The sequence below is a fragment of the Melopsittacus undulatus genome, chromosome 6 (assembly GCF_012275295.1).
Source record: "Melopsittacus undulatus isolate bMelUnd1 chromosome 6, bMelUnd1.mat.Z, whole genome shotgun sequence".
NCBI classification, from domain to species: domain Eukaryota; kingdom Metazoa; phylum Chordata; class Aves; order Psittaciformes; family Psittaculidae; genus Melopsittacus; species Melopsittacus undulatus.
Genome location: NC_047532.1, coordinates 41,440,169 through 41,455,127, shown reverse-complemented (window position 1 = coordinate 41,455,127; position 14,959 = coordinate 41,440,169). Strand labels below are relative to the sequence as shown.

At 44.9% G+C, this 14,959-nt stretch overlaps 1 protein-coding gene across 5 annotated transcripts in view; it reads left to right on the top strand.

Moving 5' to 3' along the window:
- Positions 1-14,959, top strand: part of TNIK (TRAF2 and NCK interacting kinase) — a 161,369-nt gene that overhangs the window by 139,265 nt on the left and 7,145 nt on the right. For 4 of the 5 annotated variants that reach the window (XM_031047057.2, XM_031047058.2, XM_031047056.2 and 1 more), the window contains 8 exons: positions 2,239-2,423; positions 5,649-5,775; positions 7,519-7,683; positions 11,202-11,316; positions 11,899-12,069; positions 12,357-12,500; positions 14,019-14,153; positions 14,371-14,471. In XM_031047057.2, the coding sequence (XP_030902917.1) occupies positions 2,239-2,423; positions 5,649-5,775; positions 7,519-7,683; positions 11,202-11,316; positions 11,899-12,069; positions 12,357-12,500; positions 14,019-14,153; positions 14,371-14,471 (1,143 nt within the window). The remainder of the gene's footprint in view (positions 1-2,238; positions 2,424-5,648; positions 5,776-7,518; positions 7,684-11,201; positions 11,317-11,898; positions 12,070-12,356; positions 12,501-14,018; positions 14,154-14,370; positions 14,472-14,959) is intronic. The other variant, XM_031047059.2, reaches the window with a different exon arrangement.

The window sequence follows — 14,959 nt, the reverse complement described above, 5'->3', positions numbered from 1 at the left end:
AAATTAACATCTTGAGGCAAAGCTTTAACTAGGGAATACAAGTTACCTGATTATATTGTGTAGAGTATTACTGCTGTTACAGCTTCCAAATTAGTTGTTAAAAACTAATCAAACTGATTTTTAAAATACTTTATTATCTTCTAGTGATGACCAAGGAAGCTGATAGGGTGCCTTGAAACATGTTAGAAATTAAATGTGAAAAAAAAAGGCAATTTTCAGTTTATCACTGTGATAAGGAAGGGTTCAGTCCTAGTCCTTCCTTCACTGTAGGAAGCCCAGCTGCAGTTTTAAGAGGCTCTTATGCAGTCCTAAAGCCCTCGTTGAGAAGGCTCTAAACCAGTTCAAAGGCAAGTGCTTAATAAAGAGCATATTTTATACTATAAATGGAAAGCATTGTTAAGCTGTTGAAATTGTCATTAATTCTTATTTAGGAAAAGAAACAATCATATCATTTGAGCTGCTACAGCGCTAATTAAAATAATTAGTTGTCGTGACTGCAGATTTGACTGCATTTCTATCCCAAACGTCTTGGCATCAAAAATAGTCTTGAAATACCACATACTCTCTTTAGTCTTGATACCTGTAATATACTGTGATATACTTTAATCTTGATAATTTGTACCTTTCTTTAAAGGTACAGAGAGCATTTGGAGAGGGATATCTAATATCCATCACAGGTACCTACTGTGAAGCAGGGATTCATCCTTTGGTTATTTTAAAAATGACGGGTTTTGGTCTACTAGTATTTATGGGTCTGATGCAAAGATCTCTTGACATTCATGGGAGTTCTTCTTCTACATCAGAGGCTGGGCAAGGCACACCTGGGAGCAGAATGTGCAACTGTCGACAGTGGGAGCCTGCTGGGAGGTGTTGGGTCATCAGTAACTGAAGTACATACTGCTTGCAAAATATTCCTGCTTCACAGTTAGGACATAAACTGGGTGTTCATCTCAGCATAGAGGTTTTCCATCGTTTTCTTCACATGTCGACGGGATAGATTTTTTGCAACCATAATTAATATTGCTGTAGTCGTCCTGCTGGAACGGTAAACTGGAAATGCAGTAAATGAGAGTATGGCCATAAGACAATTGTGGAATTTAGTCTTTTTCAATGAGTTTCTTTCTCCCTAATCCTTTATCTCTGACCGAATGCACTGATGCCTACCTCGGTCACTAATAAAGGGAGAAATGGTAAGACTGACAATTGCGATGCTTTGTTCGTCATGTGCATGTCTTGTGCAACAGAGTTCTCTAACCCATTCTAATTCAAGCTCTCATGCTTTTCTGCCCTACTGCTTCCCCCTGCATTGCTATAAAAGCATGTAAGATAACAAAAAGTCTCTTTTCTACACGGTGCCTGCAATGTTCCTTGTTTTGAAATAGCAATGTCTATTTTATATGACTGTCGGGTCTGAGACCTCATCAAAGTCATGGTAAACTGAAAAATTATTACTAGGCTTTGGGACTGCTCCTATTTTATTTTTTTCTTGTTTCAAAGCTTTTCTTTTGTTTTGCCCTTAGCTTGTAGGCTGCCACATTTCACATGAAGTGCTGAATGGGTCCCGCTGAGGGACTGATTTGTTTCATTTATTTATCCATTTTTTTGATCGTGTGGCTGACTCAGAGCTATGACTCCGAAGTCTGGCTGAGCTGGGCGCTTCTCCTTGTGCTCCTCACCACCTCTCGGCAGCTGCTCGACAGCGGAGACTCACCACGGAAGCAGCTCTTGACGTGGGGATTGCACCACCCATGGGAGATGCTGTCATTGCTTCCTTCCCAAATGCATTTATTACAGAATAAATATAATTACGGGGTCTCTTTGAGAAGTTTGAAAGAAGAGAAAACCCTGCAGGAGAAATTCTCCAAGCCAATCTTTGAAATGACGTTGTTTTCCAGTTTACTATGATGGTGACTGAACTTCACCTTTCCAACAAATATAATTTTGTCGTGTATATACATATAAGTGTGTGTATATATATGCACATACACGTTCCAAACAGAAAAAGAGGAGGTTGGCTATTGATTTTTCAGTGAGCATAAATCAGTTTTGTTTTGTTTAATAAATGCTACATGCTACAAACATTGTCTTACGTTTGTTTCATGTTTGTAACAACTCTGTAAAGCTATTTCTTGTTGCTCGTGCTGTTAGCATTGGCTTTTGAAGACATGTTTGTTACTTTCTCCTCACTTAAATATAATAGCCTTTACTTTCTTGTTTTGTTGCCCCCATCCCCTTTAGGATCTGACGGCCTTAGCCAAAGAGTTGAGGGAGCTGCGCATCGAAGAAACCAATCGCCCCCTGAAGAAGGTGACGGACTACTCCTCCTCCAGTGAGGAGTCAGAAAGCAGCGAGGAGGAGGAGGAGGATGGGGAAAACGAGACGCATGATGGGACTGTGCCTGTCAGTGATATTCCACGGCTTATGTAAGAAGCGCTTTCTCTGGGGGGAGAAGGGAAACTATGAAGCTCTGTTGTGTCTTGGTCTTGAGGAACAGTAGCTGTGTTATGGGGCATTTCCAAAGCATGTCAGTATTTGGTGGGAATGGCACTGGGAATGATGTCGTGGTTGCAAGGGATACTGTATCCAGACCAGTCTTTCTCCTGGTCAAAACTAGAGATATTTAATGGTAAAAACAGAATTATTTCCACTACACATTCAATGAACTTGGGCTCCAAGATGATGGACCTGTTCCTGTTCATGAGCAAGGCAGGTTTTTGGACAGAGTGGACATATCTGACCTCATCCATCCCTTGAGTGTCCTGCCCATGTTGTTGGTGAGTTAAAACTCTGCTGGCTTTTGAGCCTGGTCTTGCCCCAGATCAAGCCATGCTGAAGTGCTGTACTCTGTGGCCTGCCCAGTGCCAACTGGTAGGGGATTATAGTAATCTGCATCTTCATCTTTGATTTTTGTCTTTGGCTCAGTCACTGCACAGGCAGCAAAACGTGGTTGGTTAAAGCACTGAAATGAAAAAGTCAGCAGACTGTACTATTGAGTTACCATTATAGGTCATGGGACACTTGTGCTTTTTAGATGCCTCTAGATGAGGCAGGAGGGTTGCATAGTTTCGACACACACTAAACAGCTGTCACTACACAGAGTGAGCTCATGGAGCATCCCTACTCAGGCTCCCTACCTGGTGCTTTGCAGCGTTAGTGTGGCAGGGACGTTTCTGGGGCTCACTGCCTGGCATGGAGTCTGACTCTTACCCCTGTGAATTCACAGAGGAGTTGTGGGAAGGCTTTAGGGGATTATTTGCATTTTAATCAGTTAATTTCCATTCTTCCTGGTAAGTGAATTATTAGTTGATATAGATGTTATTAGGCTTTGTAGTGGTGGGGTTTGGAGTGGCAGGGAAGCCCTCCAGGTGTCAAGGAGACCTAGAGGGTACATGTTATGCACAGTACCAAGCTCCTGTGTTGGAGCTTCCTTCCAGCAGGACAAAAAGTCAGAGCTCTTGGAATTTGTTGGAGAAAGTCAGGAGACAGAAGAATGGCTATGAATATACAGGAATTGGATGGGCAGTCACATGTGCAAGAAGCAACCTCAGGCTCCTCACATAAGAGGAGTTTAATCAGGAGTGGTTAATCTGTACTGACATGCTTCCATGAAACACCTTGGGTTTGACACAGCGCTTTTCAGTGGATTAAGTATCTCACTGAGTGCTTTGCCAGATGTCAGAGGATGGGTATGGTGGTGTGATGGATGCCCCTAACCCACCACCAGCTGAACACCACTTGTCCTGTAATGTCCTGTTGATGGACGTGCCCCAGAGACTGAACATGAAGATGCAAACCATTGATGTTACAGTGAGGCAGGAGGAGCTCTGTCTGTATCTAAGCCTTCCCAGCTATCTGCAGGCATAGTTGTGAAGGCTTACACACACTGCCCTGTGTTTGGGAAAAAAGAAAGCACGTGCTTGGCTTTACACTTATATTTCACGAAAGAAACATTAACTCAAGTCCCAACTAGACGTAGTTGGGCATTTTTCTATCATGGCTTCATCTTTCCCATGTTCAGTGTTTTTCATTAGCATCTGGGCCCAAGAGAGATCATCTCTTCTTCTCCTGCACCTTCCAAGTGATCTTTGTATAACCCATTTTTAAATTTCCCTGAGCACTGGGGTGCTCTTTATCCCAACTCTGTCCACGTCTCTTGTGCTGCGGGATAAGTCCATCTATCACTCTGTCCCAGTGGACAGGAGGGACTCTTTACTCCTTCTGCCTCTGCAGATACATTTTCTTCATCTGAAGACTATGATGAGTCTCTCTGTCTCTCTCTCCTCTGAGCTGTACAAGCCAGCCCTTGCCTACATACAGAGATTTCTTGTAGGGTGACACGGAAACTGAATGCCAATGAAATCTGGGACCTCATGGCTACCACAGGCATTCATTCAGTCACTGTATGATCTCAAATTAACATAGCCTCCTTTGTTACTGTTTTTTTTATTTCTGAAACTGGAATAACTGTGTTACTTTCTCATCCTCTGCTGGTGTTGAAAAGCTAGTGGTAGGAAGGTATGAGCTCCTCAGGTGAAAGGTGCTGCAGAAGTACGGCACACTCTTCTTTGGAGTACTTTGGTGATGCCTGTCCAGTTGTACATTTGATATGATACAGGTGAGGATCCGTTATCACACCAGTTACACCTTGGGATCCCTGGAGCTCATGTCTTGCATTGGATCAGTAACCCCTGTTTAATGCAGGCTTGCTTTGGCTTTTCATATTACCAGGCTCCCTCGTGAGCCTTTAGGTTCTGGCAAGCAGGTGTGCAAGAGGGTAACATGTTAAAGAGTGAATTACTTCAATACTGGTGGTAAGCAACCGGTCTGTATGGCTTTCAAATGCAGAGTAATGGGTCTCATCAACAACATCTTCATAACCACCATCATCATTTTCCAGCACACAGGCAGGGCTGGGTAATCCAGAGGAACTTTGACATTTGCTTTTGGTTTTGTTTGAATTATATGTAAGCAGCTGATATGCTACAAAGGTAATAATAATAAAGTAGCAGTGGCTGCTCACCACCTGCAACATCCACTCTCTGGCAGTCCAAAAATTAAATGGGTGTGAGAATAAATTCCAGCCTCTCTCTTGAGATAGGAGCACAGCAATAAACTCAAGGTGAATTATGGGTCAGGGCTACATCTTCACCTAGAAAACACCAAAGAGCTGGAGGACACAACTTGTGCTCCTGCTCACACCTCCTCCAAACTTCATCCCCTCTCTTGTTTGCCATCGGATGCTCTGAAGCACTGTTCCCTTTTCACGGGTGGACGTGGGGAATAAAGAGAGTTAATTTTTTTATTTTTGGGGTTTTTTTAACTTCAGTAGAAAAACTGATGTAAGGCAGAGGAGGACTGCAGCAACTTGTTACCTGTTCACCAGTGCTCCTCTTGGGGCACCTTGGGATGAGAAAGGCCCTTCTCTTTGGTCTCTGTGCTGTATCTGTAGTGTATCAGTCTGACTCTGGTCCTGTATTTCTGACAAGAGAAATAATCTCGCTATATGTTTAAGTGGATATATTTTCTAATTTTGTTTCTTGTGAGATACAAACCTTACCCTTATTAAATTAATAGTATATTAGAGGATTTGTCATCTAGTCTAGCAAAGGAAATAATTCATCATTAATGCTTTTCCATTCTGTCCACAGCCCAACGGGAATTTCTGGCAGCAATGAGCCGTACAACCTGGGAATGGTGACAACCCATGGGATAGAGACTTCCCACGCAGATACGTTTAGCAATATTTCAAGGGAAGGGACTTTAATGGTGAGGGAGGTAAGTTATAAAACAAATATTCCCATGGAGCATCTTCAGGAGGTTTTGCCCATGTAAGCACAAAAACTAACAGTGCTGTGTGTTCGGAACACAAAATGACTGAAGTAAATTGTGCTCGTTAGCGCTCTTGTTAATGCAATTTACACTCGGAGCAAATGTAACAAGTGCAAATGTTTCTCAGAACTACAAACAGCAGTGAATAGTAATGCCAGGGTGTATGGGGACAATGCTCATACAAATTACTCTGCTGTAATCCCACTATAGCTCCAGGCAACTGAAGTTATCTTAGCTTTACAGCATTTAGTTAATACACTTGAAATCTGGCCCAGAGTTTCTCCTCTTCTTCCCAACCTATGCACTGTGTAACTGTCAGAGGTGTGCAGTGTTGTAGAACTTTTGGAGAGTTTTACCAAAGGCTGGTCAAGCTTGCGGAAGGCCAAGCTCCCTTCACCACCAGCCAGCCCAGTGAGCCAGCAGCGGGGGGCATTGGGCATCCCAGAAGGATGCAAGTCCCTGTTCCTAGCTTTGGTGTTGCAGAGGTGAGGCTGCTGTGGGAGCAATCCTGATGTATGGTACTGCAGGAGAGAGGCAGAGGAGGCATGCTTGGTTGGCTCTGGAAGAACTCTTCCAGTGTTTCAGACTCCTAGTTGCTGGAACATGCTGGCAGTGCTGCTGGAAACACAGATAGGTAGCAGGTCTCCTAGTGAGGGGACAGGTAGTGAATATGGGAGTCACTCTCCTGCTACTATGTAAAGGAGGAGTATGGGTGAGAAGGAAGGGCAGGGGAGTTTAGAGTCAGCAATCATGAAGAAGGAATGGTTAGATGAAATGCAAACTAGACTTGAGCAGCATTTTGATTATTAATTCCATTTATGTTAAATATTCACATATGAAGAAAAAAACAGAATGCAACTTTGAGAGGAAGTAATTAGCAAAAGAAGTCACAGCATGTTTGCTGCTTTTCACAACAAGTTTTGGAGGTGGGCAACAATGCTCAGCCCACTTCATCCCCCACTGGTGTGGAGCTGTTCAGAGCAGGGATCCCTGCAGCCTTGACAGCTCTCTGTGCATCCTTGTAACGGGGAAGGTGGTGCAGTTGAGCAGGAGAACTAGTCGCTGTTGTAACAGACAGCCGTTTGCAAAATGAGCTTGGTGTTTAGCATCACAACTGTAACACATGCCATGCCAACAGGGCTATATAAAAAAACTGGAATCTTGTGGCAGAGTGAAATGACAGTTGTTCTGCTGATGCTACCACTGTTCACTGCTGTTTTGGGTTACAGAAACATGCAACGGGGGCTGTGTTGTCATTTGCAGTCAGGCTTCTTGCTGCCATAGCTGTGCAAAGCCATTAAGGCTAACACTGATCGAGGGGTCAGATTCTGCTGTCAGTGATGGCTGTGTGGGAGGAGAGCTGGCCATGGGGTTTTCAGCCATGGTGGCAAGAGCAGAATCTGCCCTGCGTCCCTTGTCTCAGAATGACAATGATCAGGCTTCTCTTGCTGTAATGTGGCTAATTACTCTGTATTGACTTTGTGATTAATCCTGTCTTTATTTCTCCTGGGGCAGGGGGTTGTTTAGCTGCTTGCCAGATTGCATGGGGTTGGAAGCAGAGAGGGTCCTTCTGAGCTTGCTCTAGGAACTGGGGGACATCCAACGACTCAGTTTTGTTTGGTTTTTTCTCTTCTTTTTCTGTTTTTTCTTCCCCCTTCTCTTTCTTCCTCATGCCTTGTGTTTCTGCAGACCTCTGGTGAAAAAAAGCGTTCTGGCCATGCAGCCAGCAATGGCTTTGCAGGTCACATCAATCTCCCTGACCTGGTGCAGCAAAGCCACTCGCCTGCGGGCACGCCGACTGAGGCTCTGGGGCGAGTCTCCACGCATGCGCAGGACATGGACTCGGTGCCTGAAGTAGGTGGTGGGGGGCTCCTCTTTCTCTTTTGCATCGCTTTAAACAAGTATTAACATCTCTTCCTCATAAATGGGCTTTCCTGCTTTCCTCCCTGACTTTCTTGGCTCCTCCCTCTCTCTGTTTCTGGTCCATATGAGTGAGTGTAGTGGAAATATGGGGGAATCTGACGGGTTGTTGCTATATGGGTCTAAGGTTGATGGTAGAAATGTATAGTAGATCTTGTGTGAAGCCCACCAGTTGGAGTTTTGTGATGATGACTTGAATGCTGCCAACTGGTGAGAAAGCCCCTCACTGGGGTTTTGGTTTGTTTGGGTTTTTTTTCTGACACTTGGAAATAAAAGAGAAAGAAATTATGAGAGCCAGTGATGCCATTAACTTCAACTGGGCCCAGTTTCCACCTGTGCAATCTCTGATACTCAATGGTGATTCAAAAGGTTAGCAAAAACCAAAGCCAGCAAAATTCTAGATAGTTCTTCAGTCTAACAAAAATCTGCACACCTGTAAAATTGTGTGTTTCCTGTTATGGCAAAGTATTTCCCCTGGTAGCTGTTTTACAGGTACATGATTGAACATTAACATTCTGTAAGGTGTAAAAAGACTTGGAAAGTACAAGATGTGACACATAAGACAAGGGTATTGATATGTTCTGGTTTACTATTACCAGTTGTGAGAACCAGGCACAGTTCTGTGTTCTGTCATGAGAAATAAACCCATTTGGTGCTAAATAGAATCATAGAATATGATAAATGCTGAATAAGCTACTGCATTTAATTTTTTCCTTTCATTTTTTTGGATACATATCAGAAGTTCTGTCATCATATTCTCTTTCATAGAAATGATGATCCTCATTTCATAATGTACTTTTACTAGCAGTATAAAAATAAAAAATGCTTGGAATTGGGCATTGCTTGAATGTAATAACAGATGGTACCTGACTTCACCTCAAGGTTTTAGCTGTTTTGTCATTGCCTTGAAAGGGATGATGAGAGAGTTGATTCTGAAAATGACACCTTCCACGGTCATCCTGGAACTGCTTAAACATGGCCAAGCACTGGGTTTAAATATATTCACTTACAGAATACCAACCAAGAAGATCTTTTCCATTTCTAAAACTGCATTATCTGGGCTGAATGAACCAGGAGACTTGGGGATTTAATTCACAGGTGTCTCATGGTGCTGTGAGAAAAAGAAGGGAGCAAGCACAACCACACCTTGCAGCTTGTTGCTGTCTCTGTAAGCCACCACACTTGAACAGGAAGATGTCTTAACATTTAAATAGCAGACTTGGAAGTCATTAAGTAATGCCTGCTTCTTAGGAGAATGGCTGAACCTGGACAAAGAAAAGAAATGCTCAGTGCATTGGGATGAGGGGCTTCTTCATAACTCATTTGTCAGAAAGCACCTGCCTCTCAGCTGGAAAGCATCCCTGTAGATACTGATTTTTTCTCATCCTTGAATTCTTGGTGGTTTATGGAAAAGGCATCCAGCACAGGGAAAAAAATGTGTATTTCTTGGATAGGAGAGAAGCACAAAGTAACGAGTATATCTCACATGCGCACACAAATTTGGCCATACTGTGTATGTAAATGTGGTATCTGTTCCTGCAGCTTTCCCTGCTGCAGGCTGTTAACTCCTTCCATGGGTCTTGGTTACCATGTACATTTTGGTAATCTATCCCGTTTCTATGGAAACAGGTGGGCTGTCAAGGGAATAAAGATGAAAGGGAAGCAGGATGCACAGCGTGGTTTTGGCATGCACGGGGGATGGAAGCCAGATCACCCATGGATGCCAGTCGCAAAATGCTTGGAAAGACCAAGCCGCAGGGGTGCTCCCACTAGTTTTTTGCCCCTAAATCTTTCAGTGGCCCACTGGAGGACACGTGTGAGACCAGCCCAGTGTGGGCACAGATGTGCCAGGGTGGCGGTGTTCCCATGGCACACCTTCCTGCAGCACAGGCTTGTCCCCATGGCAGTTGTCAGCACAGGGGCTGCAGCAGTGGCATTGGCCATGGGCTCTGGTGTCTCAGTGATGTGAAAGCTGAGGAAGATTTATTCCTTCCAGGGAAGGAAAATGTCCAGTGGAAGAATAATGTGAGCAGTAGTACTGCTGCAGAGTCACGTGGGGTTTGCTGCTGTTGCAGCTCTTAACGGAGCTCATACATAAAGCATATCCTGGGTAAATACAGGAGTAGGAAAAATAAGCTATTCAACAAGGGGGAAAATCATGTCACTTTGACTCCCAAGGCAAGGATTTCCTGTTGCTTAAGAGAAGCTCTTAGCCTCATTTTCTGCCTTAACAAAGCAATGGCTTTAAGAAGAAAGCAGTGTGATGTTGCAGTTTGTTCCTCCCCGAATTCCCTTGGCAAAGTATTGGCTCTGACATTCCCTGCAATACCTTCAGGTTAAGTTTTGTTAGCTTAGAAATAACTGTTTCTGCAGTCCTACCTGAAATGCTGCAGACAGTTTAAAAGAGCAACCCATACATGTCATCCCCATGAAGTGTGCTGAAAACCAGAGTTTGCAGGGGATGCCATTTTCTGATGAGCCTGAGTATCTAGGGCATTTTCTAACACAACCTGTTAAAAAGCTAAAGAGAGAGCTTTAGAACAGTGCATGGCTTGCCCCAGGCCTTCCCCAGCTCCAGCGCTTCAGATTCTCCCAAACAGAGCAGGCAGATGCTGCTGAGGGGCATTGCTGAGGCCTGCCTCTGCAATAGGTGTGAGGACCAGCAATAACAGCTCAGCAGAACAATAAATAGGTGTTTTGCTGGGAGCTGACTTTTCCAACTTTCCCACAGGCATCAATAATTTGGGCATAGCCCAGCAAATCCCTAGGTACCAAGTGGTGAAAATAGAGTGCTATTATAGCTGTATGAGCACTCCTGCCTAAGTTTTACGGGTTCCAGAATAGATTTCCACAACCTGTTGAAAGAAAAACTTTACTCAGAATGTGCTAGTTAGTGTTTGCCTTTGGCACAAGGGAAGCAACAGTCCCACCTTTTCCGTCTCTCTTGAATTACTCCACTGATCACTGGTCCATGTCAGCTGCCCCATGCCAGGTCTTTCCGAGGGCTCCCAGTGCTGTCCTGCTAACCTTGGCTGCACGCTGAGAGTGGGAAAAGCAACTTCTCACCTGCCTGGCATCCCAGAATGGTTTTTGAAGGCAGGTGTCTCACATGCAGACAAGTTGGGGTTTACCTGCACTGACTTTTGACTCTGGCCCTGTGGCTTCTCCGCTAACTGGTCTCATGGCTGTACTGTGCTTCTGCCTGTGAGAAGAGAGTGGAGCTGGGCCCCACTCCTCTTGTTTTCCGTTGCTCATGGACACTCACAAATCCAGTTTAATGTTTTTCTGGACTAGTGATGGGGGAGGAGGAGCAGACGTTGACAGAGGGCTTGAAAAGGGCACTGCAGGTGTAAACATTGTGTCTGCTGATTAGGAAGTCTTACCTATACACACATACACAAAATTATTGTTATTTCTGTGCTCTGAGCAGTTTCTTTGCTGTTATTTTCCAGTATGGTATGGGAAGTAGCACCAAAGCCTCTTTCACCCCCTTTGTGGACACCAGAGTATATCAGACCTCACCTACTGATGAAGATGAAGATGAGGATGAAGAGTCATCTGCTACTGGTAGGAGGCAATGTGGCCAGTTTGAGAGGGGAGGGCCTCATGGAAACCAGATTGTGAAAGCTGAATAACCCCACTTAACTTGTTTAATATTTCACTTGTTCTTGTCCAAGCGTTGCTCATGTCTGCATCCTTGTGGTCTCCTGTTGCCATACAACTTCTTCCACACCAGCAAAATGCCACCAGAAGGGTCTGGGAGAAAACAGGGAGCAGCAGAAACCCACCCATCTGTCTGGGCAGTCAGGAGAAATGTTCCTGGCAGAACTGGGAGGTGGTAATCTCTCAAAAAGACCGGCAGTTGCTCTGAAGTCACTGGAAGTGGCTGGATGTGAGCTGGCAGGCAACAAATAGAGCTGGTCAGCTCAGCAGGCAGGGCTGGAGGCCAGGGACATCACCTGCTGACAGGTTTGGTGTTTGTTCTAATCCGTGAGAAGATCCTAATGATCCTTCTCCAGTCTAGTAGCTTGCAACATAATGATGGCTCCCCCATCAGGAGATAACTCAAGTATTGTCTTCCTGTCCCAGAAAAAGAGGTGACAGAAGAATTAATCCATCACACCTCACTGTCTTGTGTTTCCTTGCAAGCCCTGTTCACCAGCGAGCTGCTCAGACAGGAGCAGGCCAAGCTGAACGAAGCTCGGAAGATCTCAGTGGTGAACGTCAACCCCACCAACATCCGTCCCCACAGCGACACTCCGGAGATCCGGAAATACAAGAAGCGCTTCAACTCGGAAATACTCTGTGCTGCTTTATGGGGTAAGCCCTGAGCATGCCGTGCCCTCAACAAAGCTCCCTGGAGCAAATGGCTGGTGGTGAAAAACAAATGTGTCATCACAGAACCAAGACCCTGCCTCTGATTTTCCCTTTCTCCATCCTGAGCAAAGCTGATATCCCTGAGTCCCTGCACTGTAAATGTAACCCTTCATGTTCATGGGAAGATCGCAGTCTTAGCTAGGATCTCACGGTGGTAGCAGAGATGAGCTCAGGGTGTTGTCCCTGGGAGCAGCCATGGCTCCTGGTGCCCATTGCCTTACCCTCTTCAGGTGTGAATCTGCTGGTGGGCACAGAAAATGGCCTGATGCTGCTGGATCGAAGTGGGCAAGGGAAGGTCTACAACCTCATCAACAGACGGCGATTTCAACAAATGGACGTACTTGAGGGCCTTAATGTCCTTGTCACAATATCAGGTATGTCTCTCGTGCTCCCACCCCGTCATTCACCTTCTTGGCTGTATGCCATGAGCAGTTCCAGCTCAGACAAAACCTGCCCACCCATACCAGTGGGAAGCTCCCAGGGCAGCTTAGGTGGTTTATTCCAGAATCAAAGGTTTTGAAGTTTTCTCCCATCACCTGCTGGCTCTGTTTCATCTACAATACACCATCCTTCTTGAGCAGGGAAGGGAAGGTACAGGATACAGGCAAAAACTCCAGCAAGGCAGGTAGTCACAGTTTGAGGGGGCAGTGAGCTCTGCTCTTGGGTCTGTTTGGCTCTAGCCAAGGGAGCCGTGAGCCTTGGCTTCAGGAATCCAGCTCATACCATGGCTCAGGATACCTCTAGCACTGTGAGGGCCACGGGTTTGTCATTGTCCCAGGTTCAGCCAGGAGCTTTGGAGCTCTCAAATCAGGCTCATGAGTGATTCCTGGCAAAAAAGCAAAAACTCTCCAGTCTCCCAGGAGAGCACCCAGAATCCCCCTGCAGAGCAGCCCCATGAAGCACATGGAACTGGGGCACAGTCTTCTGCTATACCTGCCCCACAAAGCACACAGAGAACAGTAGGAGAAATGCTTGTTACGAAAACTGCTTGATAACATCCTTCTGTTTACTTTTGCATTGTTCAACACCTCCCTGGGCTCACTCTGCATTCACCTGCTAATGCCTGCTCCCTCCATTCAGATAGAGCTCTTCAAAACCACTGCTTCATCATTTACCTTGGTCTGCAGCTCCACTGTGGTTTGAGGAATACAGATGTGGGAATAACAGGTTTGGTAGAGCTGGAAGATGAATGGGGAGGGAGCACTGTCCCCCATGTCAGCACTGAGAATGAGCCTTGGGCATTTGTGGAAACCGATGAGCAGATGGAGGTCCTGATTTATGGTATAGACGCTGCCCCACCAGGCTCAGTGTGAGCTGTGTCCTGTCCCTGTAGTGGGGGCTTTGCAGCAACAGAGAGGTTTGTAGCCTGATCGTAGCTATCCAAAAGCAGGCTGGCAGACATGCAGAAGTTTGACAGCCCCTCAACATTTCAGAGTCCAGCACCAGGCTTGTTGGCAAATAGCAGTGCCTCTTTCAGACCATGGAGCTTGTATTTCAGCTCCAGGGTGGAATTAATGTTGTATGAAGGAGAAGAGAGAAAAGAAGCCAGGTAGCTGAATAGTTGGGTAAGCTGTGAGCCATAAGAGAACTGGGGGCATGTCCCCACTGTGCCTGACCATCTCTCCATGAACACTGATTTAGAGGAAAAGGAATATTTCCAGGTTGCAGGAAGCAAAAGCCCAGCTCTTCGCTATTCACCTGCTGTCTGTGCTCTGCTTTCCATATGATCTTTTCCCAAGAAAAAAAAAAGAAAAAAAGCCCAGCTAAATTACTGTTTTCAGCTTCATCATGAAATGAACTTTATCATCTTGTGAGTGAAAATAAGCACTGAAATCTCCAGATTTCTCATGCCTGCATGTTCTGCTCTGACAGGGAAGTTTCTTTTGTTACAGGAAAGAAGAACAAGCTGCGTGTGTACTATCTCTCCTGGCTGAGAAACAGGATTTTACACAACGACCCTGAAGTGGAGAAGAAGCAGGGCTGGATCACAGTTGGGGACCTGGAAGGATGCATCCATTACAAAGTCGGTGAGTGGCCTCTCTGGAAAAAAAAATGTCTGAAGAGATGCAGGTCTTAGAGCTGACCTGACAACTTCTCTTAAAAGTATGGATAGACCTTAGCCACAAATAAACTTGGAATTCATCTATATGTATTAGGTGGATACTGCCCGAGAAGCTGCTCCTCGAGATGAGTTGTTCAACCTTGGTAGAATGAAAGTTTAAATTGGTTTTATTTTCATTTTAGTGAAATATGAAAGAATCAAATTCTTGGTGATTGCCTTAAAGAATGCTGTAGAGATCTATGCTTGGGCTCCCAAACCATATCACAAGTTCATGGCATTTAAGGTACGTTTATCTTTTAACTGAAATACACTCTGTAATTGTAAATACACAACATTTCTGTAGTATGCAAAGCAGAAAAAGCATCTTGCTGATGTAGCTGAGCTCTTTGGGATGCCTGGCAGGCTTGAGAGACAGGATATGACCTGGCTTAAGAGGTTGGATACCTACTGCTTATGGCAAAAAATGAAGTGTTAATATTAGCTTTTATGCTGGCAGGCTTTACTTGGGAAATTTGCAGAAAGCTGACCAAATGCCCACGAGTAAAACTGCATTGGGGTTTTTTGGGGAAGGGGAGTTGTGTTGTTTGTTGGGGTTTTTTAACCTCTGACTGGTTTTTCACATATAGGAGAAAATAGGTTGTCAGTGCTTTACAGTTTTATTTTGCAAATTCCCCTCCCCTTCTGCAGTGTGGATTTTGTTTGAAGACAGGAAGTCAAAGAGAATGACCCACTCTTTCTCTCTCTTTTTTTCTCCCTTTTCATTTACCTCAG